Raw genomic sequence first — 26,345 nt, 5'->3', positions numbered from 1 at the left:
GTATCTAAAATCAGCGTAAGAATTAATTCTTTTGATGCATCTATTGGTATCAAAATTCAGTTTTTTAGAGTTTCGGTTACCATTAAGCCGGGTCACTCCTTGCTTTTACCATTCGTTATCACGAACTGTTTGATCAACATCTTTTGTTTTTCCTGATGCTTGTCCAATCCTTCTCTTGATTTCAAATGTTACATCGCCAGTATTTTCTATCCTGCTTCCTAAGTATTTAAATTCTTGGACCTGTTCAACAGATTTATCGGAGCATTGAAGAGTTAGGGGGGAACCAGATGTGGACATACTTTTTGATTTGTCGACGTTGATCGACAATCCGACCTCTGTTAGCTTATGCGATCTGTGTGGATCGGTTGTGACAATTGTAAATATTAATTTTTGTTTAACTGGTTTAACAAAAAAAGACATCTTAGTGTCAAAAACTATGTTCTTGACACCTTATGTTCTTATGTTTTTCTCAATAGTTTCATAAAATGGTTTGCTATCAAAGAGATAGAAATAGTGGCGTTACCACTATTTTTTAAAAATCTGTTTCGATAATTGAATTGGAACAATAATTATAATTACCCTTAATTAAGGATTTCCTAAAATTGCTAGGTGCTTCCTCTTTTAAAAAATAATATTCAAAACTAAATTCGTAACAAAACTAACCTAAAAACAAATGAAAAACCAAAACCAAGAAATAAAAACAACCAAAATTAATATCTACAATTGTCACAACCGATCCACACAGATCGCATAAGCTAACAGAGTTACTTCGATGAGAACACCAAAGCAACTGAAGAAGTAACTCTATTAGCTTCTGTGACCTATGCGAATCGGTTGAGAAAATTGTAGATATTAATAGTGGTTGTTTTTATCCCTTGGTTGTGGTTTTTGTTTTAGCTTGTATCTTTGTTTCATCAGCATTGAAGACGCCTCGTTTTCATAGAGGCGAATTATCCGCGTCGTTTTGTGTTTTATCTATTCTTTCTAATGGCCGTAGTCCCATTTGTTTGTTCTTCATTGAGATTTCTCTTTTGTTTGTTCTTCGTCAACTACTTGAAAGTCCTGGCGAAACATAAGTATCACATTCTCTTATTTATATATTGAATATCAATTATTACCATATAATACAAATCAACTTCGGGAAATCATAAGTCTAAAGGAGGTGGCGTGGACAGTAACATCTGTACGAATGTTCCATAAGCTGCCATTTGCCAATGGCACACGGGAAGTGGGATCGATTCTCACAGCCTCTTTTATAACATGCAATCGTGGCCCCTTCGATGTGACAGTGGTTACAAGCCTAGAAAACAAGTGATGACTAATTTTTTCAACTTTGAATTAAAAGAGCAGTTGTATCGTTTCTATTTATAGAAAACCTTTCTATTTGTTTTTTCTATTTTTTTCTATATTATTATATTTTCTTTCTATTTTTATCTTACTTTCTATTTACTTTCTAAACCTTAGATTTATTAACCTTTTTACCTTTACCACAGGAGGGTAGATTGAACAGATTAAATTATTAAACATAAATTAAACACATATACCATTGGGATTATTGCCAAAGAGTTTAATTTGACACCAGCCCCTTTCCTGCTACTACATCGTTACGCTACTCCTCGCCTTACTAATCATGATGATTTCATTAAAGGTAATTCAAACTAAATCCAACCAATTACTGATACCACCATGCTATTGATTGAGCAACTGCATAGTCTTGTTTACAGTTGATCAGGATATTTTGATCTGGTTGATCAGGTTGATCAGGGATATTTTCGTAAAAAATCAAAAATCAGTTTACGTTCAGCTGATCACGTACATTCTTACATAGTGATGTGATTGCGTGATTAATTTGGCAAACATTCCTCCTTCCACATACTCCTTTAGCAATTTACCACAAATTCAGACTCCCTCGACAAGGACAATCCTTTGTTGACCCTCTCCTTTTGAATTTTATCATTATGTACGAGGAATTTTATTTTTCACAAATAACATTAACGACAAATAAGAGCAATAACATTAATGATTTATTTCAGCCTTCTGTAGAAGCAAAATGTATCAAGAGGGGCGCAAGGTGAAAAAACAAAGGGAAAAAGCGAAAAGACTAACAATAAGACCACTCACAAGGACACAACACACAACTACTTACACTACACAATTATTTGAAAAATCACAATTCTTTCGCAACACTTGCGAAATCTATTTGCCGACTCGTCCAGTTTCAAAGAGATCCCAAAAACTCCGTATCTACTCGTAGTATACGGAAAGCTAGTCCAAATTGGCACTTAATGAAATAGAATTAAATAAAAAATAAGTTTTTTTAACTGAAGGTAAGGAGCGACATTAAAACTTACAACGGACAGAAATTACTTCATATATGAAAGGGGCTGCTTCCTCATCAACGCCCTGCTCTTTACACTCAAGTTTGACTCTTTCTCTCAACTCTACTTCATAAAACAGTAAAAACTTTAGCGTTTTCTAGAATTTAAACTTTAGCGATCACCCCTGGGGAAAAAAGCGAAAACAAACAAACAAACAAATAAACACGCATCCGTGATCCGCCTTCTGGCAAAAAATACAAAATTCCACATTTTTGTAAATAGTAGATTGTTAAGGCAAATTTTCTCAGGCTCGTAACTTTTGATGGGTAAGATCAAACTTGATGATACTTATATATTTAAAATCAGGATTAAAATGCAATTCTTTTGATGTAGCTATTGTTATCAAAATTCTATTTCTTAGAGTTTCGGTTACTATTGAGCTGGGTCGCTCCTTACACTACAGTTCGTTACCACGAACTGTTTGAAAACTAACAGAAACAGAAAAATAAATATCGATTTAACAGTGGTCTTGAATGGGTTATAAAGTTCTAAAATGGGGCAAGGAAATCGATATGTGGCGTAAAGAGAGCATTGTAGAGGCTACACAGGGTCATCTAAGGAAACTAGGCTTTCTTATATGAACAGTCACCCATAAGATTTCTCGGCTTTTCTTTCAGTGCTGGGGTTAAAAGTGGTTTAGAAACCGTAATAGTTGAGCAAAACGGGAGACCTAAGTATTTTAATGAAGAAAATTTAGAAATGATTGTGGGGCCAACACTCGTTGTTTCATGAAAAGACTGAGAGGGGAAAAACCAGAAACTCTGTTATCGTTGAAGCGACCTGATGGCCAATCTCATTGAGGCCTGATCACACCATGATGACAGATTTTTGAAGTTCTTGGAGATCATCCGAAAGAAACAGTATGGTATCTGTGTAGCATAGGCGCTAATCATCAGTGTTGGTTTTTAAGAAGGTAGGGAAGAATTTGATTCGTCCAGCTATATTGAATATAGCTGGAGTGATGACTGAACCTTGTTTTGCATGTTTCCAAATGGGAATACTGGGGCTAAGACGACTGTCTATCCACATCCGTAAGAAAGAGCTACCGATTCCAAAGCATACCACAGAGAAAAGGGTTAGTCTGACTTGTCACCAGAAAAAATGTAGTCTGATGATGCCAAACAGCTTGAAAATATCAATTTCGCACACATATAGATTCCTTTTCAACTTCTGCTGACGACCTAAAATAGGCGAAAATTAGTGGATTCATTCCGGGTACTTAAATCTTCAAGAAAACTGAACTGAGTTGTCTTCAACGTCGCGCTTTTCAGTTATTTCTCGGAAAATCAGTGTTTCAAAAAGCTTACCTACAATAGAACAGACAGTGCAGTTGCAAATCTATTCGCAAAACTTAGAGATTTTACCTTTCTTCAACATACAAAATACGAAGCTTACAGAAAGGGCAGTTGGAACATGTCCGTGAGCGTCATGTCGAATAGGAAGTGCTCAAGCTATAACCCATTGGATCCCAGGGCTTTACTGGATTTTAATTGACGAATTTGGACTTGGAGATTTGAGGGAGCCATAGTGACATTAGTTATTTTTAGTAACAATAGATTTTTCATTAATTAACAAAATAATATAATTTAATGTGATGAATTAAAGAATTTATTTTTTGTTTAAAACCAATGTGCTTTTTAGTAATATTATTCACCATTAAACGTTAGAATAATTTCGTAATTACCTTTTCCTTCTTGAAAGTCAGCGTCAATTAAAAACAAAACTGGGATCTATGACTTTGAATTTCGGAAATTACGTTAGTATCTACAATAAATTATCGAGACATAAATTTTATCGATCTACATTGTTCTATAGTCTAAGCTTGTTTTCCATACCTTTCAAATATTTGCAATTTTTGGAGTATGGATTATGTCAAAGCGCATCTACTTGATCAAAAAATTAAAGAGATTCTTTTAGTTTTTTTTCAAAATATGTAAGAAAAACAAAAAAAGTTGCTTTGTGGAGTGACATAGCTCTAGATAAGAATATTTTGTCTGCAAATATTAAACATTTATGCTGCCATATCTATGAATTCATACATGGCATTAATAGAAGCCTTTCCTATTTAACTTGCCCAATTTCGACAAAGACTACTTTTGGACTACACAACTGTATCTAAGCTTAAGTTCAATATGGATATTAAGAGGCATTTTTTTCCCCAAAATGTGTAAAAAAAAACTTATGTTTCGTGGAGTTGTTTTTCCACAAATATGAAATATTTAAGCTTCTATATATGAATTCGCACATCACCTCCACATCCCATCATATCAACCTGCCAAATTTCGACTTTCAGATTATACTATTATAAGCTTCATGTCGTTCCATAGTTCAAGTTGATGGAGGGAAATAAATTTGCGTTATACAGATATTGATCAAGATTAAATTAATAAGAAAGGTTGTTTATGAAATAGTGTACTGTTCAGAAGTTTTAGAAGTTTTTAAGTTGCTTCTTCTGTGCAAATCGTTTGAGTGTCTTTGCACGAATATAAATTTGGCATGATACAACATATTCAAAATGATACATACAGAATTTTGTAGTTCTTTGATAACAAGTTGAATTCCAACAATCTTTCCAGCCAGCATATAGATATTTGGGGCCCAGTAGAGACATCTTTCATGAAACCAGGTTTCTAACTCATCCTCATCTATAGATTTACTATCTGCCTGTCTCCTCTGGAAACATAACAGAAAAATATCAGTAAAATTTCGGCTGTGACAAAAATAGCATGTACAGTTGAAGAAGAAGATTATAATCAAATAAGGATCGGAATAACTTATATAATTACACAAACTCGTATGAATACATGCCTATGTATATTTCAATATATATATATATATATATATATATATATATATATATATATATATATATATATATATATATATATATATAAAGAGGTATGTTCAATGCCGACAAAAACAAGAAAAGAACATATAAAATCATAAAAATCAGAACATAAAAATAAAACAATAAGAAAAAAGGGATTGCGACTAATCAAGCGAAGAAGAGAAGGTGAAAATTGGAACTGTTCGTCATTAAAACTAAAAGTAATTAAAATCTAACCTGTGTTAGGCTGGATTCTTATTACCAAGATTTGGTTGGAGTAGCTTAAATACATTTTGTTTCCTTTTTTGTGCGGGAGGGGGGTCAATTGTTTTTGGTCTTCATTTTAAAAACATGTTGTGTCTAGTTTTCTTATCTCTTCTTGCATCGTTCTTGTTGTTCCATTCTTCTGGTTTCATATTGCTTTTGTTTTTATTCTTTTGTTGTATCAATATAAATGAATAAATAAATCTTAAACCAAGTACAGCTTAAATTGAATAAGCAAATCAAGCTTAAAACGAACACAAATATTTTACTATTGTAGCATAAATGAAACTCAAAACGAACAGAAACTAAATGAAGAATCATAGCAAACAAACATACAACATGTACTAATATAAATGATTAAATGAACCTTAAAACGAATAATGCCTCAATTAAATATGCGAATCACGATGAAAACGAACAAAAATCAATTCAAAGAAGAAAATGGGTACTGCCTCCTTCCCTAACTGTAAAAGTTTAGAACTTACTGCGTCATTGACGGTTTACTGAAAATGGCGGTTTATTACAAACATTTTCTTACGTACTTATAAAAACATTGAAAATGAAAAATGAAATTACAGTAAAATCAAATTTCGAACTGAGGGGCTTTTCAGCGGTTGATATAATTATAAATCAAATATTTAGTTTAACCTTATTTCTTCACAAGACCGTTCACGATAAATTTAGTTCTACTACAAACAAGAATTTAGCTACTGCCTCCTTTCTTAACTTTAAAATCTAAAGCCTACTGCGTCATTGGCGCTTCACTGAGAGCAAATTATATTACAAATATTCTCTTTTCCAGTTATTACAGCATTGAAATGACAATACATATTACCCTATTCAAACTCTAATTATTCAATTTTATTTATTATAAAAAGAACTTTACTTTTTCAGTTTTATTCATTCATATTAATTTCATTTAATCATTCATTTATTCATTCATTTTATTCAAAACCTTAAATGCATATTAATTACGTTCAATACCTTGTGGCAATTAACTACGCCACTGCGCGTGTGGACGGTTCTAATAGACAACAAGCTGAACGAAATCTATGAAATCAGGTTCCAATTCGGGCTTTTAGCCTATTGATGAAACATGTCCTGACTATAGCTGATAAGGCTTCAATGTTTTAATTTTTCCCAGAGGCACTTCATATGGAAGGAGCGGTAGCATAAACTTTAAAGGATGCTCATTCAATTGGAAATTGGAAGTTCTAGTGCCCTTTGTAAGAGGCAAGTGATCGGATGGCAACTAGCCCCCCACACCCTCTTTTATAAAAACTCCTGGGTCGATCCAACCCCCCTAGAGCCCGGGGCAAGGGTAGTAAGTTATGCCCCGGGGGCATATGAGGTTCTTATGAAAGGGATGACCATATAAACTTTGGAAGAGGGTCATTTGATTGAAAATTGAAAGTTCTGGTTCCTTTTTAAGACTCAAAAGTGATTGCAAGGCAAATAGCCCCCCTCCTCCACACCGTATTTTCCCCAAATGCATCTGATATGAAATGTTGAGATAGCAACTTTGTTGAAAATAGTAAAACAAAATTACAAGAGTGTCTCCAGGGTTTAAACAGCCCCCCAGAGCCCAGAGGTAAGGATTGCCAGTTATGCTCCGAGAACATATAAGGTTTTTATGCAAGGGATGGTCGTATAAATTTTGGAGGAGGCTCGTTTGATTAGAAATTTAAACTTCTAGTTCCCTTTTTAAGAGGAAAAAATGATCAGAGGGTAACTAGTCACCCACTTACAGCCTCTTTTCCCAAATGCATCCGATCTAAACTTTGAGATAGCCATTTTGTCCAAAATAGTTCGAAGATCATATAACAATGCCTTCGGGGTTGACATAGTTTTCAGAGCCTGGGGGCAATGATTTTTAAGCTATACCCCAGGAGCGTATAAGGTATTTATGGAAGGGGTGGACTTATAAGCTTTTGGGGAGACTCATTTGATTGAAGATTAAAAGTTATAGTTACTTTTTAAGAGTTGAAAGTGATCAGAGGGCAACTAGCCCCCTCCACGTCCTCTTTTCATCAAATGCATTCGATCAAAATCTTGAGATAGTCATCTTGTTCAAAGTAGTCCATAATCATATCACAATGCTCCCAGCCCCCTTTTTTACTCCTTTTTCCCTAATTGAATCCAACCAAAAATTTTAAATGAGGACTGTTGAAAATTTTGAAACTTTGGCGATCAAAAACGAACAGAAATTAATTAAAAAACATTTCAAAAAAGAAGTTTTTCATAGAAAGGTAAAGGCAATAGATAGATAGATAGATATTGCTACAAAAGCCTCTTTGAGTCATGGCATAAACAAAGAAAAACAATCAAACAAACGCTTACGGACATATTAGAAACATACTTAACAATAGTGATACCGTTACATAACAATAACACAGCAATAACGATAGCAACAGCAAAAACACGCATAAGAAGACACAGAATACCTTAATAGCACACAATTCTCATACGCAATAATAATAATAATAATAAGATTGTTATTATATGATCAGATATGACATATTAGAACACCCGAACCTCAATAGGTCATGAATAACAAAAATAAATATTAAAAATAAGATCAACAAAATAAATCTACAATAATTCAAACTGAAAATATTTATATAAAATGATATTGATTGCTGAAAGCTCATCAGTTCACGATTTTATTTCACTTTAATTTTTGTTTTCTATGTTGTAATAAGTACAAAAGAAAATATTTGTAATATAGTTCCTTTACAGTAAAGAGCCAATGACGCAGTAGGCTTTAGAATTTACATTTAGGGAACTAAATCCCACCCTCTCCCCCTCATATTCGTTCAAACAATTTCCCTTAAATAGAGGCTTTTCAAACAGTTCGTGGTAACGAACTGTAATAAGGAGCGACCCGGCTCAATAGTAACCAAAACTCCGAAAAATGGAATTTTGGTTCCAATAGCTACATCAAAAGAGTCGCATTTTAATGCTGCTTTTAAATATATAAGTTTCATCAAGTTTAGTTATACCCATCGAAAGTTACGAGCCTGAGAAAATTTGCCTTATTTTAGAAAATAGGGGGAAACAGCCCCTAAAAGTCATAGAATCTTAACGAAAATCACACCATCAGATTCAGCGTATCAGAGAACCTTACTGTAGAAGTTTCAAGCTCCTATCTACAAAAATGTGGAATTTTTTATTTTTGCCAGAAGGCAGATCACGGATGCGTTTGCTTGTTTTTTTTTTTGTTTTTTTTTTTTCCAGGGATGATCGTATTGACCCAGTGGTCCTAGAATCTTGCGAGAGGGCTCATTCTAACGGAAATGAAAAGTTTTAGTTCTCTTTTTAAGTGACCAAAAAAATTGGAGGCCAACTAGGCCCCCTAGGCCCCCTCCCACGCTAATTATTTTCCCAAAGTCGCTGGATCAAAATTCTGAGATAGTTATTTTATTCAGAGTAGTCGAAGAACCTTATAACTATGTCTTTGGGAACGACTTACTCCCCCACAGTCCCCATGGGAGGGGCTACAAGTTACAAACTTTGACCAGTGTTTTCAGGGGGATTTTTGGGTTGGGGGGGGGGTTGAGAATAGGGGAATATGTTGGGGGAACTTTCCTTGGAGTAATTTGCCATGGGGGAAGAAAATTTCCATGAAGGGAGCGCAGGATTTTTTCTAGCATTATTTAAAATAAATGAAAAAATAAATATGAAAAAGTTTTTTCAACTGAAAATAAGGAGCAGCATTAAAACTTAAAACGAACAGAAATTATTACGTATATGATGGGCTCACCTCCTCCTAGTACCTCGCTCTTTACGCTAAAGTATTTTTAGTAATTTCAACTATTTATTCTACGGCTTTTGTGATTCAGGGGTCATTCTTAAGAAATTGGAACAAAATTTAAGCTTTAGTGCAAAGAGCAAGGTACTGACGAGGGGGTGAGCCCCCTCATATGCGTAATAAAAACATGAGAATACGGAAGTTCGCTACGTAAGCTAATTTTTGAGTTACGTATATCTTTTACTAATAAAAACATTCGTAAAAAATTAAAAGTCCTAGTTGCCTTTTTAAGTAACCAAAAAATCGGAGGGCAACTAGACCTCCTCTCCCACTCCTTTTTTCTCAAAATGATTCGATCAAAACTATGAGAAAGCCATTTAGCCAAAAAAATAAATATGCAAATTTCGTTTTAATTATTCATCTGAGGAGAGCCAAAATCAAAACATCCATTGATTCAAAAACGTATAGAAATTAAATAAAAAAAAAAATTTACGGAAAGTAAGGAGCGACACTAAAACTCAAAACGAACAGAAATCACCTCGTATATGAAAGGGGCTGCTTCCTCATCAACGCCCCGCTCTTTACGTAAAGTCTTTTACTGTTTTAAAAAGTAGAGTTAAGAGAAAGAGTCTAACTTTAGCGTAACGAGCGGGGTGTTGATGAGGAAGCAGCCCCATATACGAAGCAGTCCTTTCATATACGAAGTAATTTCTGTTCGTTTTAATGTTTAATGTCGCTCCTTACTTTCTGTTAAAAAACCTGTTTTTTTTATTTAATTTTGTAGCAAGATATGTTAGTATGTTTTAAACTATAAAAGTAGGAAACGTTTAATCATGTTTTGTATCGTATTTATTTGTTGTTTTTTTTTATTTATCTTCTCACTAATTTTTGTTGTTCTATATATGTATTACTAGTCTTTCTCCTTATTTATCTAAAAAAAAAATTACTGCTTGTTTTGAAGCACATATAGGTCTTTATGAATAGCGGTAGAATATTGAAAGGATTTGTCTTAGAATGAAGATATTTCTCTTTTCTTTTCTCAGCTTTTTCTGTTTGTGTTACCTTTTATTTTTGTTTGTTGGGCACATGGGTCGTGGTGTGGTTATTCTTGACATGGTGGTAATATTTGATAATGGATAAAGAAAATGACGGAATTCCATCATCAAGGTTAAAAGACAATTCAGCGAGATTCCCTTTTGTTTCATTCAGTTTTCCAAAATATTGTAGCTAGTGATAATGAAGACAATAGCAGCATATTAGATATACCAAAAAATCAGTACTTGTTTTTGAATGGATTGGCAAAGGAAGATTCTAGAACAAGGAGGATATTGTTTATGAATTACCGGGGCTGGAAAATTGCAAGGGATGCGATTGACACTTTTCTATCGACATCTAATACGGACATATTCGGTTTATGCGAAACTTTTTTAGATGAGTTTTCAAATGAAAGTATTCATGTTGACGGTTATCAGTTGTTTCATGTTGGGAGGAGTATGCAAAAGAAAGGTGGTCTTGGTGTTTTAATTAAAAATTGCATACCAGTCCGTGCAAGACTAGGTTTTTTGCCAATGAATAATGAATATTGAAATGTTATTTGAATCTTGTGTTGTTGAATGTGTTTTTTTCCAAATAGTGGGAAGATTCTAATTGCAGTTATTTACCGTAGTCCGTCAGCTAGTCAGGTAGAATTTAGGAGCTGTTTTGAAAAATTCTTGGATAAATTAGCTAGTCTTAATACTTCTTATCTAGTTATGGGAGATTTTAATATTGACTTTATGAACCTTGTTTCTGCTAATCAGAATATACTGGATAGTAACACTTTGAAGTTTTTATAATGTCCGCTACCTCATGGATTATATCATGTATGTCTTGTACTATTCAGGATAACTGATACGTCATATTCATTAATTGATAAATTTTTTTCACCTGAAAGTGCTGTTAGTACATATGTGATTCCTGATGATTCATCTGATCATTGCATGCTTATGGCTGATTTTTCGCTATATTCCCCGTATAATGAAAAGAAGTCAACAAAGCGAAGAGACTTTGGGGAAAAAATTTTTGTTAAGATTAAAAGAAGAACTCGGTCACGTAGGGTGGAGTTCAGCAATTGATGGAATAGATCCAAATCAATCATTAGATAACTTTTATAATGTACGCTTTTGAGGTCTATTAATGAAAAAAAATCGTTTATATAAAATTATAATGAATTATCCCACTGATATAAATATAGTACGTTTTAAAAACTGCAAGAATCTGTTAGTAAGGATTCTTAGAGAAAATGGAAGAGTGGATTATGAAAATTCATTCAAAAATTCTGATTATCCCCGAAAAACTTGGAATTTAATTAAGGAATTAATTTAATTTAATTTAATTAATTAATTTGATTTGAAAAGTTATCACATCCTAAAGTATTAATTAATATAAATGGTGTAGAAGCTAGAGGACCCCCAAGATGTTGCTAATATCTTTAGTGATTATTTGCTGGTGTTGGTCAATCAATTGTTTCAGCAGGAATAGATTTGTCCCCTTACAGGTCACATAAAGAATATTTACCCCCCAATGAATGTACGAGTATATTTCTGGCCCCTGTTAGTTTTGCAGAATTCCAAAAGATTACCAAAATATAAAAAACCATAATTCAGTGGGACATGATGAACTATCAACAAATTTGTTAAAGAGTTTTGCCGGAGTTATTTTTGAACCACTTATCCACATTTTCAATTTGAGTATCAATTCAGATATATTTCCTAGTAGATGGAAAATTGTCCGAGTAATTCCGTTGTATAAACAAGGTGATAAATCTGATGTGAGTAATTATCGTCCCATTGCAAATTTACCACCATTATCTGAAGTGTTTGAATAAACTTTAAAAGAAAGGATTTCTAGCTATCTAGATAAAATAAATTTATTTACAAAATATCAATTTGGATTTAGGGCAAACCGTTCGACAGAACACGCAGTTGCAGCTATTTTATTAGAAATAAATGATCGGTTAGATGATGATTTCCGTGTGGCTACTGTTTTCAATGATATAAAAAAAGCAGTTGACACTTTAAATCATGAAATTCTTCTTGACAAAATGATAAATTCTGGCATAAGAGAGAAAGGATTACAAACTATTAAATCATACCTGCGCGGACGCAAAATCACAGTAGATGTCGATGGAAAAATGACTAATTTAAAAAGTCTTATTGATATTGGTGTCCTCCAAGGCTCAGTATTAGGTCCACTTTTATTTTTGATTTATACTAATGATCATCCACGAGGTTTACATGAGAATATTAGCCATGCAATTCTATTTGCACATGATACATCTATAACAGTTAAAGCTAGAGATCCACCGACATCGATCAAAAATCTGACTATAAGGGTTACCTCAGTTAATCGATGGTTTGTTTCCAATAATCTAGTACCGAATTTTACAAAAACCAATTTTATGGTTTTTGGTCGTTCAAAACGTGCCACTCGGAGAGATTTCTTGTCAGGAGCTTCAGGTTGTTGATCAAGCAATTTTTAGGATCCAATCATATCGTTATTTGGGAGTTTTTCTTGATCCCCTTTTGTCATTTCATAATCATATTGAGTCTTTAAGATTAAAACTTGCTCAAAATATTGGGTCGATGTATCGTGTAAAGAATGTTTTTCCTTTTACCATTTTAAAAATAATTTACCACTCTCTAATTTCTTCTTATTTGAGTTGCTGCTCAATTATATCTTATATACATTTTGGAAGCATATAAAACCCTTACAGGTACTACAGAATAGGGCAATAAGAATCCTTGGAAATTTTTTACATCGACCTTCAAAACTTGAAAATGTTTCGGAAACTAAAATGTTATTCCTTTTCTTAAATTTGCTAGATTTAAATGATATACGAGTATTAAATACTTCCATATGGCATTTTCAAATTGAAAATTCTAAAGATTATTTCTATGATAAATCTCTGTTAATTTTACTTCCTCGTTCGGATTATCGGAGGTCTGGGATGTACCGGATTCCTTTTGTAAGTTCTGAAAGGTCAAGGTTTTCGATTAGATACCAAATACCCTTCATTGTTAACAATTATAAGCTGAATGATAAAATTCTGTTTGATCCATCCCAAAAATATCAGCTAAATTTAAAAAAGCAAATATTAAAGATTGTTTGCTAAAATTTTGATTATTCACCATTGATGATGGAAAGTTAAATTATTTGATCTTCTTCTTTGTGTGTTTTGTTTTTGTGTCCCTGTGTTTGGGATGGCCTCCCACGCCCCTCCTGCCCAATGTTTATTTATTTACTTATCCTTGTCACTTCTCTTTTATGAGTTTTTTTCCATTTTGTTTGTTTTTTTCCGTGTTAAATTTTGAAATCATTATTATGATGAGATGTTGATTTTTCTTCTATGTTTTTGCATTGTCCCAGCCTGACGATCTCTGCTCTCTGTTGGGGCATAATATTGTTTTTGTATTTTTTAAGTTGAATAAAAAAAAAGTTGAAGTTGTCGTGTTGATTCCACAAACACAATTATTACACACACACACACAAAATAAAGAAAAAAAAATATATGCACCTCACTTTCGATTCGAAGCCTGCCTTTGCAAGTTAGACGAGGGTTTGTCATCTTCTTAGGGGGTCAGCTGCATAGTATCTGCTCAGAAGTGTGCATTCAAAACGTTTTCGTCGCTTTGGCTTTTAAACAAACCAATTCGTTTTAACTAACACCAAGATCATTTCATCATTACCTGGATCTTATCTCCCCATGAATTTCTCCAGTACATATTAACGCAATGAAATTGTCTGTTTTTTTTTCGTCAATTTTTTTTATTTTCTAACTCTTTATTTATTATAATTATACTGTTTACTATAGACTATGATTGCTTTTGTTCGATTGCGAATTATTTTCGCGACAGCTAATCAACTAATGCAAAGAAAACTTACTGTGTTCTGTGAAACTTCCTCTTCTTCAGTTGTAGTCACGAAATAAGGGCCTAACAAATCTCCTAGACCTTGCTCATGAGATCGTTTTTTGCAAAATAAGCAAATCCAAGATTTGTCAACCAAGTTTTTGTCCTCGGTTAGAAAAACAGTTGGTTTATAGAAGCGCTGTTGGTCTTTTATAACTTTTGCCACTCTCTTCTCTCTGTTTTCTTCTTCTTGGTCTAGAAACTTTATTGTCTTGGGTAAGCTTGGGCAACCAGTAATTTTTATTTTTGGCCCTTTTAATTCTATTTGTTTTTCAGTCTTAGATTTATTAGATGACGCTATGTTGACTTTTCCGCCAAATCGGGGGTCAATACTCAAGTTTGGTTCGCCTTTTGCTTCACTGATCTTTCCCTTTTTTCGTCGGCCTGCAAAATCGGTTTATTGCTTTTGATTTAAATTAATTTTTAAAGAACTTTCTGAAATAAGTGATCACATTAATCATAAAGATCAGAGATGATGATACAGATGAATAAATAAATCCTAAAACGGGTACAACTTCAAATGAATAATCACGTCAAGGTAAAAACAAACAAAAACCGCTACAAGTAGTATTTGTAACAATCACAATCACGGTTGCAATCTTAGAAGTGGTCGCAAGTGGTCACGGTCAAAGTCGCAAATAGTTGCAATTGGAGACGCAAATAGTCATAAATGCAGTCGCAAGTAGACGCAGTTCCAAGTGGTCACAGTAGTAGCTAGTCAAGGTTGGAAGTAGTCGTAGCCGAAAACAGTCGCGGTCATAATCACAATTAGTAACAGCCGCAAGTAGTCTCAGTTGCAAGTTGTCGTAAAACAGTTGCTATCCCAAGTAGTTTCAGTCACAAGCAGTCGCAGTTATGGTTGAAGCAGTAGTAGTAGTAGTAATAGTGCTGTCCCTGGATGTTTCATGTTAACACCCTTGGCCATTCCTAAGATACGCCCTTTAATGTCCCGTAGCATCTTGATTTGGTTCAACATCTCCCTCAACAGTCAGTGAAGTTTCACCTTAATTCCCTTAGGCTCTTTGGACACACCCAGGATCAAACATATCCTCCTTACCCAATATTAAATCCTAAATGTAAATATTGGGCAAATTACTTAATTTAAGTTAAATTTTTTTTTATTGAATTTTAAAACAAAGCTTATTACTCTAATAAAACGGCCATTGTGTTTCGGGAATTATTCTTAAAGAATTAGGACAAAAAGTCAAAACTTTAGCGTAAAGAACAAGGTCTTGTGGAAGAGACAACTCCTTTCATATACGTAATAACTTTTGTTCGTCTTAAGTGTTGATGTTGCTCGTTAGTTTCAGTTGAAAAAAAAACTTTCTTTTTTAGTTTAATTTTTGATCTTTTTTAAATAATACCGGGAAATCTGGCTCTCTCTCCATGTAAAATTATGGTACTTGGGGATTATACGCCACTCACTCAAGTTTACGATATGTAAAACTCGAGAACAAACCAGTTTCTTCGGTACTTTAGAAACAAATTTGAACTATATATTTGCACATTAGGGGGGGGGGTAAATTATAGCGGGTATTCATGCAAAATGTGTAAGGTACAATAATTCTGCATATTATGAAGTAAGAATTATTTTCTGGCTTCAAACTGTTCAAATGCTTTACCCTCCCCCCCCCCTTATGTGCAAATATATAGCCCAAATTATATATTTTCTATCTATTCTGTCACTTGTCTTGGTCTTGTCTCACGCTAAGCTGAAAGAAACTAACGAAGAAACCGGTTTGTTCTCGAGTTTTATACAGCGTCACACAAGTACCCAAATTCCTTCACCCCTGCGGAAAATAAAAAACAAAACTCAGATAGAATTCTCAAATTTGGAAAGCCTTATTTTCTACGTGAGAGTATTTTCCGGGGTGCATTTACCGGGGGCATTTTACACTGGGAGGGGTATTTTCCAGGGGGGTTAAACGCCGGCCACCATTTTAATACACTATTCCTCACCCTTCCCACTTCCTATTTCTAATAGTACATAAAGTTTCAACTCCATACCCTCTCAAGATATTTAGCTGTGCCACCTCTTAAGACAAAATTTAAAATCAACTTGACCTTGCGCCCTCTCCTCCACTATTCAACTCGATTCCTTTAGCCTTTCCCAGGTGAGTTGTCATAAACAATTATGGCAAACCAACTGAATGACTGAATAAAATGAGAAATAAGAATTTATATGTCTTAATACGATTTACGAAAAGTGAGTTTATTGTTCTATACGCATATAACTTTTTTTTTCCTTCCTTTTTTCTGAGCGCCGAGGGCGACTTGGCGAAAGTCCTTGCCGAAATATCTGCTTTGCTTTTTCGTTGTTTCTTTTCCACTTGCAGAAAGTTACCCGAGTTTTGGTTTCTTAATTAATTTTATATATTTTTTTCTTTTCTTCTATTGGTTTTTGTCGAGCTATTAACAAACGACAAAATCAGTAACATTCCACCTTTTTTGGCAGTATCCTGGGGTTTGCTTTCCAGCACTGCCCAGAGCGGCTTCACTATGTCAGTAATTAATTCTACAGATACATCACAACAGCGTGTGGCTAACCGTTATGAAATAATCTGATATTAGGTTAGTTCTTGAAACACTCGGTAAAACTGACCACCAAGTCGAAAAAAACCTATTACCCCTTCCCCCTCCCCCTCCCAGAAAATTGGGCTAGTGATCCTCCTAGTGGTAGTGGCTGGAGCAGCAGATGTCTAGGAAGGAGTAATCGTCGTAGAAGTAGTTTTGCATATTTGGACGTATTTTGCATATTTTCTTGTCAAATTACAGTTTATTTAATGAGTTGGATACCTTCTTTAAAGCTAAATTTCCTCAAATTTCGCATTGAGACTAAATTAACTATGGCGATTAATTTGTTTACTTCAAGGAATTTTTAATGGTTGAACTTTTATCATTCTTTAAATGATCACGAGTCGAAATAGGTTCAACATGTAGGCTTTTTTAGAATTGACTGTATTTCGATTAAGGACCATTAAAACTTGTTTTGTTTTTTTGTTTACATATATATATAACTTAAATAATACCACTTACTCTCAGTGGTACCAACATTTTGAAATTCCAAAGCTATTAGCTATGCTTACAAACCAACGAGTCACATATATTGAAGGGGACAGGGTGAAATATTTCCATCCCCCGCGAGTAGTCCCCCCTGTACCCAAGACTTGGTAAAGAGCCTTTGTTGGAGAAATACCTTTTGTAATCAAAAGCTATGTAATCAAAGTTTTTTTTTGTATTTTCACTGAAAAAAAAAATCAACTCCCTATATTTCCGTAAATTGGAGCTACTGAAACCAATTGATGATAAATAAGCATAAATTTCAGTGATGAACCCACAAAACCCTAATAGTACATTAGGTACTATGTACCAAAGGGTATGATGGCAGTAGGTGGCTGCGACGCAATTACAATGGTAGTGATTACTACTACTACCATTTATTCTTATTACTTAATAATAGTATGATTTTTAAGTGATTATTATACTTTTAATTATCTTTGCATATGGAACCGAATGACTTTTTTTCTGTCCTATACATAAAACTAACCTATAAACCATCTTTGGTAATAAATTATACTATGTATCAAATGGCAATCAACAATATTTCTATATAATAATTAGCAAAGTTGTTAGGCTATGTTTACTTGTAGTTCGATATCTTGCACTTCAATCGTCTAAAAAAAGACTTACTTTTATGCAAAATCGATAATCAAGATTCTTTAATCTAGTAGAATCAATTGGGTTAACGGAGTAAGTGGATTTAATCTACTCTTTAATCTTGTGCCATGCCCTACAGCTGCGAGAAAGGTTTTGGGCTCACGTCTTAAGTGGGTAGCCATTTTAAGTTTGGTAACATATTCATTTTAAAAATATTAAAAAAGCATCACAAATTGACAAAGCTCACCTTTTCCTTTATTGGGTCTGGAAGTCTTATTCCTATTACCCTTTGATAGTCCCGCATTTACCCTAGCGGATCTTGTTACTGTTTCTGACTCACTACCCGCACTAACTGGCAACCCAGCCGGCTCAGTTTCAGACATCATAAAGTATTTCTTGCCTTCCTCATGCTCTTTCATAATTTGACTCATTTTTGGTGTTCTATTAGATTTCCTAACGATTTCGGTATTGTTCCTTGGTTCTTCTGGGGATTTTCTATGATTTGGAATGAATGTGAATTTACTTGGGGATTGACTTTTTTGACGAGAAGATGTTGTTTTAGCGTCATTATTCTTTTCTTTAGTTCTAGTTGTGTCATGTTTGGCGCCTGATGTTACCATACTTCCATCGGGTTTCACTGAGCTTGAATCACTGCCATCGATTCTAGATGTATTTGGCTCAGCATTTGTCTCATGCTTCTCATCAATCAAATTAACTGCTGTGTCAGATTTCTCTAACACCCAGGATTCGCTGTTATGACTTTGTTTCTGCTTATTTTTTTGTTCTTGTTCATTTTTTAAACTTTCATTACCATTGTCACCATTTATCACTTCACTATTAATTTTAAGCATTGTACTGTTTCCACAATCATGAATTACACCAATTTTTTTCCCCTCGTTACAGGATGCACCATTTTCTACACTTTCATTATATTTAGTCCTATTTATCATCTTGCTATCGTTTTTAAGTGTACTATTTTCACCATTATGCAGTACACAGTTTTTATTTTTATCATTGTGCAGTACAATGTGTTTTTCACTTTCGTTATATTTTTCACGTTTCGTATCTCCATATATGTGCTGTGCACTGATCTCATTTTGATCATTGTGCAATACGCCATTTTCTCCTATATCTTTCTCACCAATTGCGATTGTGCCTTCGTTTTTAGACAATGTGCCATTTTCACTATAATGCAGAGCACTGTCTTTATTTAGGTCACTCTGGAGTGCGCTAATTTCTTTGCTTTCATTATCTTTTTCACAATTTATCCTTTTGCTGTTGCTTTTCTGCAGTTTGTCATTTCCACTATTATGCTCTACACCGTTTTCAATTACAACGTTATGCAATGAACTGTTTTCATCACTTTCAGTACCTTTTTCACAATTTGTCATGACACAAGTAATTTTATGCAGCTTACTGTTTTCATGCCGACCATTATGAAGGGCCCTATTTTCTTCACATTCATTATGTTTTTCCCTAGTTGTCGTTTCACTATCGTTTTTAGATAGTGCAGCAAATCCTGATGTTTCTAAATAATCTGACCTGGGACATTCATTTTCCTTGACCACTACAAGTGGTGACACTGATGGCCTAGCTTTTTTTATGAAAGGTTGAGGAGGGCCATCTCTCTTTCGCTTAGTTGAGCTGGTACCAACCTCAGTAGTGACTTGGCAATATATGGCATCAGCTTCATTTATAGCACCAATCTCTGACATTTTAGATTTCTAGAAGAATAATATTAAATCTTTCTTTAAATATAAAAATCATGAATGTACTTTATCTTCCATATTTATATGCAAATCTTCGAAAACATAATAAAAATGTATGTGAGTGTATTTAGCTCTAAAAGAAGGATGCCATTCATTGGTGTGCACTCGAAAACAAATTTGGGACTTGGAGGGCACAAATTCATTTTCTACTATAAGCCCAAAGTGGGGGAAATACCAAATATTGAAACGTGTAGAATTAATCCCAATGAGTTGTATTAGCAAAACACATAGCATAAAAAATAATATAATCACATCCACAAATATAATCATAAAAAGTGTTTATGCTTGGAACTGTGAAAGAGGACAAACAAAAATATGTGGACAAAATTAGATCTTGAAGGGGTAATTTTTTTAATAAATTGTTAATAATATTATAATAATAGATTGATAGTTAATAAATATAATAATAATTATGTGAATTAGTATATACATTTACAGGTTTAGTGAAGATGGCAGTCATAACTTGGTAAAGAACCAAGCTGAGAAATGGACAAAATGACAGGTCGGACAAATGACCTTATCGTACTCTTTCACTGTACCCTTTATTAATTCCAAAATAAAATTTAAAAGCAATACAAAGAAGTCATTCAAGTTGGTGTCATTGTACGGGGCACTGTCCAAACAAGGTAAACCTTACTAAATCTTAGTGCTAAGAAATCAGCAGTAAGAAAGGGGAAGGGCAGTGAAGGGCTTACAACCATTTAGTTCTCAAATCATGCCAACTCAGAAATCCTTGAATGATTTAAAATCTTTTATATATTCAGATAAAAAAATTAGGATATTTTCACCCAGTGAAAATGAAAATGGAATCCAATCCAAATGTTACTATTTCACTGTTGCTTGGAAAGGGTCTTACCTTTATTTTAGTGGTGTTTCTTACGCTTTAGTTTCTGTTTATTTTAGTGTTTTTACGGTCTTTTTTTTATTTTTGAACTGGGGAGCGGAGATCTCGTCCGAAACATTTGAATTGCATTTTCATTTTCACTGGGTGTGAATATCCTCGTTTTTTCTTCTTTTGTTGTTTTTTTTTATTTTGTCATGCTTAGCCCCTCAGAAATTATTTACTTTTATATATTGTCTCTATAGCTAATTAACTAATAAAATTTTATTAGGTTTTCGAATGTCAGTCAAATATTTCTGGACTATGAGAACCTTAAGGGCAACTACCCAGCCTTCCGCATTGGAATTAACGCCCCTGATACAATTCATCAAGCAATGACACACTTAACACTCCCAAAGTAAGTGGATTTTTAATTTTCAGAAAACAGGACGTTTGCTGAGGATAGAATAAGTAATGAAGTAACAAATCTTTCAAATCTCTTGTATTTTACCACATGGTTGTAAAGTTAAATACGATTTATTATATTTCTAATTAGGATGTTGCTTTTTCGCTTTGAACCCCAAACTCACCCGAAAATGCATATGGTAGGTTAAGTGACAATTCACAATGAGATTTAGCAGGCTACAATGATTTTTACCTAATATTAAAGTTTACCTAGAATTAAATATTTTCATAATAGGTTTTATATGAGGGGAGGGGTAAATTTGTAGGGAGGATAAAGATAGACAGAAGTTCAATTACGCACTACAGGTGTAACATTTTTTCCAAAATATTGTTAAATTTTGCAGTATTTGGATCTATTATGAAAAGAGAAATCACCAATGCAACAGCAAAAACACATAAAAAAAAAAAAAAAAACAGAAGGAGAAAAGGAAGACTGTTTTCCTAAATTAGTGATTAATATACACCAGCACTTGAATGAGGCCTTAACCCTACTCATCCATACAATCACATAGGTCAAACAGCATAGCCATACACAATCAACCATAAAGAATAGTCCATGGACAGGCAGTCATGTCGTCAATAAATATAAATCTAATTTAAAAGATACCCTAGTCTTAATAACATCCCCAAAAGAAAAAGGGGCTTTAAATCCTTAATGTGGCCCCCTCCCCCGAAAGTTGCTATTAAGACTATGGTATCTTTTAAATTAGGAAAGCATAAGAATAAATTCATTCTTGTTAGACAAACCTCACTCAATAATTAGGTTCTAATATAATAATTCCAATGAAGTAAATAGAATTTGAGGGTCACCCACAGAAGTATTAGTAAAAAGATGAACATGTTTTTCTAACCTAAGCAAATTATGAATTCAGTTAAATAAAATATATACATACAACAGAAATGATGCAATAACTAGTCGCTGACGATAAGAAACATACTAAATCATTCCAGCCATGTTTTTATTGTTTTTTCAATGTTGATACTAGTGTAAATAAGTTATATATATATATATATATATATATATATATATATATATATATATATATATATATATATATACTTTCTTTGGAAAGCTGAAATACCTTTCGATTCGGTAAAAACACGTATCACTACAATTTACAAAATGGACAAGAAGACAAATGAACAAAATTTCTAAGTCAGGACAATGATATGAGAAAAAAGTTCTGGCAGAAAAGGGCAAAGCCAATATTTTCCATATGCTAAAAAACTATGCTTTTTTGCATTTTTAGTTTTACAAAGGAGCACCAAGATCTTGTTAAAAAATGATTGCCGACATGCCCTCCTCTGCAAAGTCGGAAGCAAGTAAAAGACCCATATTTAACGGACCTGTTAAAGGACCTGTTTTCAAATATTGCACAACTTCAGAGTTTTTATATATTGTTTAACTGCCAAGAGGAAAGGGCAAGGGAGACGGAGAATAATTGAAGTTGCAGTAAAATATAAATGGTATCCCTTCTCTTTGGGAGGGGGGGGGTTATCTACTGTTATAAATTATGTAAGTATTTTTATCCTAATTATTTTTTATGAAGAGCTATAAGCTTAATGAATATATCAAAAATGAAACCAGCTATAGAGCCTTTAAGCAAAATTTAACACGTAAATTTGGTTTAAAATCCATGACTACTTTCATTTGCCTATTGTCTGACTCATTTCTTGAAAACTTATTTTTGGCACATTATTGTTTATTTTTATGTAAAACCCAGATACTTAATATTTTATAAGATTATTTGAAACTTTGGAGCCCCCTTGCCCATCCCCTTAAGAGAATTTCAAAACTTGAGACCCTAAAAGTTAATTGAAATAAACTACCACTTCCTTTTTTTATCAAAGATCAATGGCGCCAGTTGACGAGAATAAATAATATTTTATAAGATTATTTGAAACTTTGGAGCCCCCTTGCCCATCCCCTTAAGAGAATTTCAAAACTTGAGACCCTATAAGTTAATTGAAATAAGAAACTAGCACTTCCTTTTTTTATCAAAGATCAATGGCGCCAGTTAACGAGAATATAGGTGGGGGACAGGTTCAATTTTGCTCCAATTTTATAATAAAGACACAGAAGATAATGTGTATTTTTAAATCTAGACGAGGTCAGATGCCCCCCTCCCCCATTGGTATCATTGTCGGGTATGGTAAAACCATAGTTTATGAGTGTTTTTGAAAGCTTTAAAATGTAGTGGCTTTAGGTTACTGAAACCTTTAGAATTGACCCAGTGCCTAAATCATGCCCTAGAAAAGACTTCTGGAGCATTTACCTAGGCACATTTGCCCTCTAAACTACGCTGACCTTTGGCAGCCATAAACAATACTTATATCATGTTATAAAAACAAGCTTCAGAAATAGATCTATAGCACAAATGAGATTCACTGCTAAGCAGCAGTGAACTTGAATCTCAGGTTAACCCTGAATTCAAGGTTAGCAGCAGCAATAATCCTGATACCACTACTAGACCATGATCTAAAAGCCTTTAAAGATTTTTTTTCAAAGATGTCCTATATTTTTTTAAGATCCCAATATGACATAAATTCCAACCTAAATTATTGGAATAGACCCTTCAAACTAGAGTGAAAGAAAAGTATATTCAAACCCAAACAAGTCTTCTGTGTGTCGATCATCTAATCTACTGCCTTCCATGTATTCTCCTAAGCCTTAACAAGAGGGAGTGAATAAAAATGGGAGGGCAATGATTAAAACATCTTCCTCGGACACAACTAAGGCTCCGGGTCCAATCCTAAGCACTTTTCACCTACCTCACCTACCTACCTCCAAGGTACAGAAAAGCAACCCATTTAGAATTTTGCCCAGAAGAAATGGGTTAGAATTAAAGGGTATATTTTCAGTTTTGTCAAATTAACTATATTATTTCTTCTTCTTTTTTTCACATCAACCACTTATCAAAATCTACAGGAAATAATTTAAGAAATTGATGATGCCTCATCCTTCCATTTGAGGAATAATACATTTATCTGTTTAATAGTTTTCAACAGTGGCGTAATTTCGTCAAAATCTTGGGGGGTGGGGCAAAGTTGGAGCTAATTTTCCAAAATCAAGTGAAAATGGCAGTGAGAACTGAAAAATAGGCCATATAGTACCATAAAGGTAAAGATATAACAAAGATAACTGGCCTGTTTCTGTTCATACTCGAAATATGCAGGCTTATCTTAGTTTTGACAAGGTTTTTGAAGAAACTAAGTTTGAGCTGGGGGGGAGGGGCAAGGGCTAGAAGGGTGGTTGTCCCCCTGCCACATAGCTAATTACGCTCCTGGTTTTCAGTACCTGAACATAATACTCCTTCGTTGGAAGTTTGCTTAGCGCCCTTTTCTCTCTTCTTTTTATTTTCTTTATCTGTTAGGTTTCTTGCAATGACCGCTGTCTGCATAAAAACAATATATTTTATTACACTTTCAAGTGGTATAACGAACTATCCGTTTTCATGATTACATTATAGAAGAAACGCATACAGGCGGGAGGGGCTTACGTCTACTGACCTCCTCCTCTTCAAAAACTCAATGTTTATTTAAGTTCAACTATATTTTCCTAAGATTTAGATAAAATCTACTAATTGTTTTGTGTTCTATTTTTAATTCATTATCCCATTAAACAAACTCCTACCATTTTTTATAACACTATATAAACAGAACAGAAAGAAACATGCAAAATATAATAAATACTTTATAAAATACATTGAGAATTCATTGTAATGATTTTCCATTGTTATTTTCAGGCCTATGTAAACTACTTATTGGAGACAAGTAAAAGATAATTCCTTTTTGTAATCTTGTGTTTGGTTATGACAAAATTTAGTAACTTTGTTTTATAGCAACCCCTTTATTCTTAACAATACATATAAACAATATTAAACAAATGTAGGAACAAAAATGATAGCGCAAATAAGTAGATTTTAAGCTAAGCAAGACAAGACCAGAAATAATTTGTATTAAATTGTTAGTGTTTGAAGTTAATACAGTTTTACAGGTGAACAATGTCATTAATAGCCTACAATTTGGTATACTTGATGCATCACTTTTGTACTTTAAGGAAAGATAAAAAATTAAATTAGGATAGAGCCAGCCTAAAACACTCCCAGGGGTGACAATCAGAGACGTGAAACTTGCCGCCCCCCATTTTTCTTACCTCCCCCCTTGATTTTGAAAAATACTTTTTTGGTAGTTTCATTAAAAATTGAAAAAAAAAACAACAAATTGCTCCCTAGATTTGAAAAAAAGTTCCGTCTTCCTCATATATTACCATCAATTTATACCCCCCCCCCCCCTTTAGACTAAGTGGGAAATTTTGGGGCTCATTTATACTCCCCCTGAAGTGTGAAAAGCTCCATATAAGTATATATATTTTTTGGTAAATATGTAGTTTTTCCATATAATTTAGCTAGGATAAACGTGAATACCTTGTTTGATGCATTTTTATGCTTTTTCATAATCCAGTAATCGCTTCTGAAGGAAATTACATGTTGAGCTCTTAAAGTCACTTAAATCTAGCCTAATTTTAAAAAAAGCCTAAAACCCCTCAAAAATGACATCAAAGTAAAACTGATGGAATTTTTGAGGGGTTTTAGGTTCTTTTTGAAAACATCTGCAAATTCGTTTTCATAATAACAGTTTACTATTCAGACTGACGAAAATAAAAATTACCATTCATGAATCATCTAAAAATGCCATTTTTTTTTTGACTTGTTAGTTTTTTTTAACATATTTTCAAAATTTTGGTTACTTACTCTGGGGTGTTTTAATCCTTTTATCAGAATATAGAATATAATTTCCCCCAGAAGCTATTGTTGAATTACGAAAGAGTATATAAAAGGCATCAAGTAATATGGCTTATTTCATCCTAGCTAAATTATGTGAAAAACTGTATATTTACCCATTTTTCGTTATATCCAGGCTAAAGACATTTTTACATGTTTGACCCTTCCTAAAAATGATTCACTAGCCCTTATAGACATAGCATGTTAAATGATGTCAGTAATCACCCAGGGTTTATGAATCTTCTATAGGCTATATATTTCCCAATTCAATTGTGGCCTACATATTTACCAATTCAACAACAAACAAAAGGAACAGCAAATGTAGTGACCTATATTCGGCAAAATGACTTGTTTTATCTGCAAATCTTGACCTCAGGCACAGACTTATGCAAAAATTACAGGAAGGGACAAGGCCTGGGACTTTATAATTATGTAATAAATTCGGCAAATAAGGCTGTAACCTCTTTGATAGGTAGTTCTTGACTTTAATTACATAATTTTACAAAACCTGCAAGAGGAGGGGAAACAGTGCATAATTAAAGTTGCTGGTAAAAGATTCTGGCCTGTTTTTTTGGTTGCTGTGGCTAAAAATTGCTATGTTTTTTTTCTTTTTTTAATAGGAGGGGGTTAAAGTGGCCTTTTCAATAATCCTATACCTTACATAAAATTTCGACAAAGACA

The 26,345-nt window shown here is 33.6% G+C and overlaps 2 protein-coding genes across 3 annotated transcripts in view; one reads left to right on the top strand and one right to left on the bottom strand.

Moving 5' to 3' along the window:
• The window catches only part of LOC136035033 (SLIT-ROBO Rho GTPase-activating protein 1-like), a 239,328-nt gene that overhangs the window by 14,815 nt on the left and 198,168 nt on the right, over window positions 1–26,345 (top strand). Inside the window, exon 2 of one of the 2 annotated variants that reach the window (XM_065716632.1) lies at window positions 20,708–20,833. The gene's annotated coding sequence lies outside the window, so the exon portion shown is untranslated. Of the gene's footprint in view, window positions 1–20,483; window positions 20,834–26,345 lie in introns of those variants that run through there. The other variant, XM_065716633.1, reaches the window with a different exon arrangement.
• LOC136035035 (GATA zinc finger domain-containing protein 14-like) lies at window positions 1,085–26,345 on the bottom strand. The gene is made up of 5 exons (XM_065716635.1): window positions 26,326–26,345; window positions 18,074–19,550; window positions 14,144–14,553; window positions 4,905–5,051; window positions 1,085–1,300 (listed from the first exon to the last, which is right to left on the bottom strand). The coding sequence occupies exons 2-5, from the start codon at window positions 19,539–19,541 to the stop codon at window positions 1,154–1,156; spliced, it is 2,172 nt and encodes a 723-aa protein (XP_065572707.1). The 5' UTR covers window positions 19,542–19,550; window positions 26,326–26,345; the 3' UTR covers window positions 1,085–1,153.

The sequence above is a fragment of the Artemia franciscana genome, chromosome 13 (genome assembly GCF_032884065.1).
Source record: "Artemia franciscana chromosome 13, ASM3288406v1, whole genome shotgun sequence".
Taxonomy (NCBI): domain Eukaryota; kingdom Metazoa; phylum Arthropoda; class Branchiopoda; order Anostraca; family Artemiidae; genus Artemia; species Artemia franciscana.
Note: the sequence above shows the minus strand (reverse complement) of the source record. Positions and strands in the feature narration are given on the sequence as shown.

Coding starts and splice junctions, on each gene's coding strand:
- LOC136035035 (XM_065716635.1), bottom strand. CDS start 19,541: ATGTCAGAGATTGGTGCTATAAATGAAGCTGATGCCATATATTGCCAA. Junction 14,554..18,073: donor CAGACCCAATAAAGGAAAAG/GTGAGCTTTGTC, acceptor CCGATTTTGCAG/GCCGACGAAAAAAGGGAAAG. Junction 1,301..4,904: donor TCAAAGAACTACAAAATTCT/GTATGTATCATT, acceptor CTTGTTTTCTAG/GCTTGTAACCACTGTCACAT.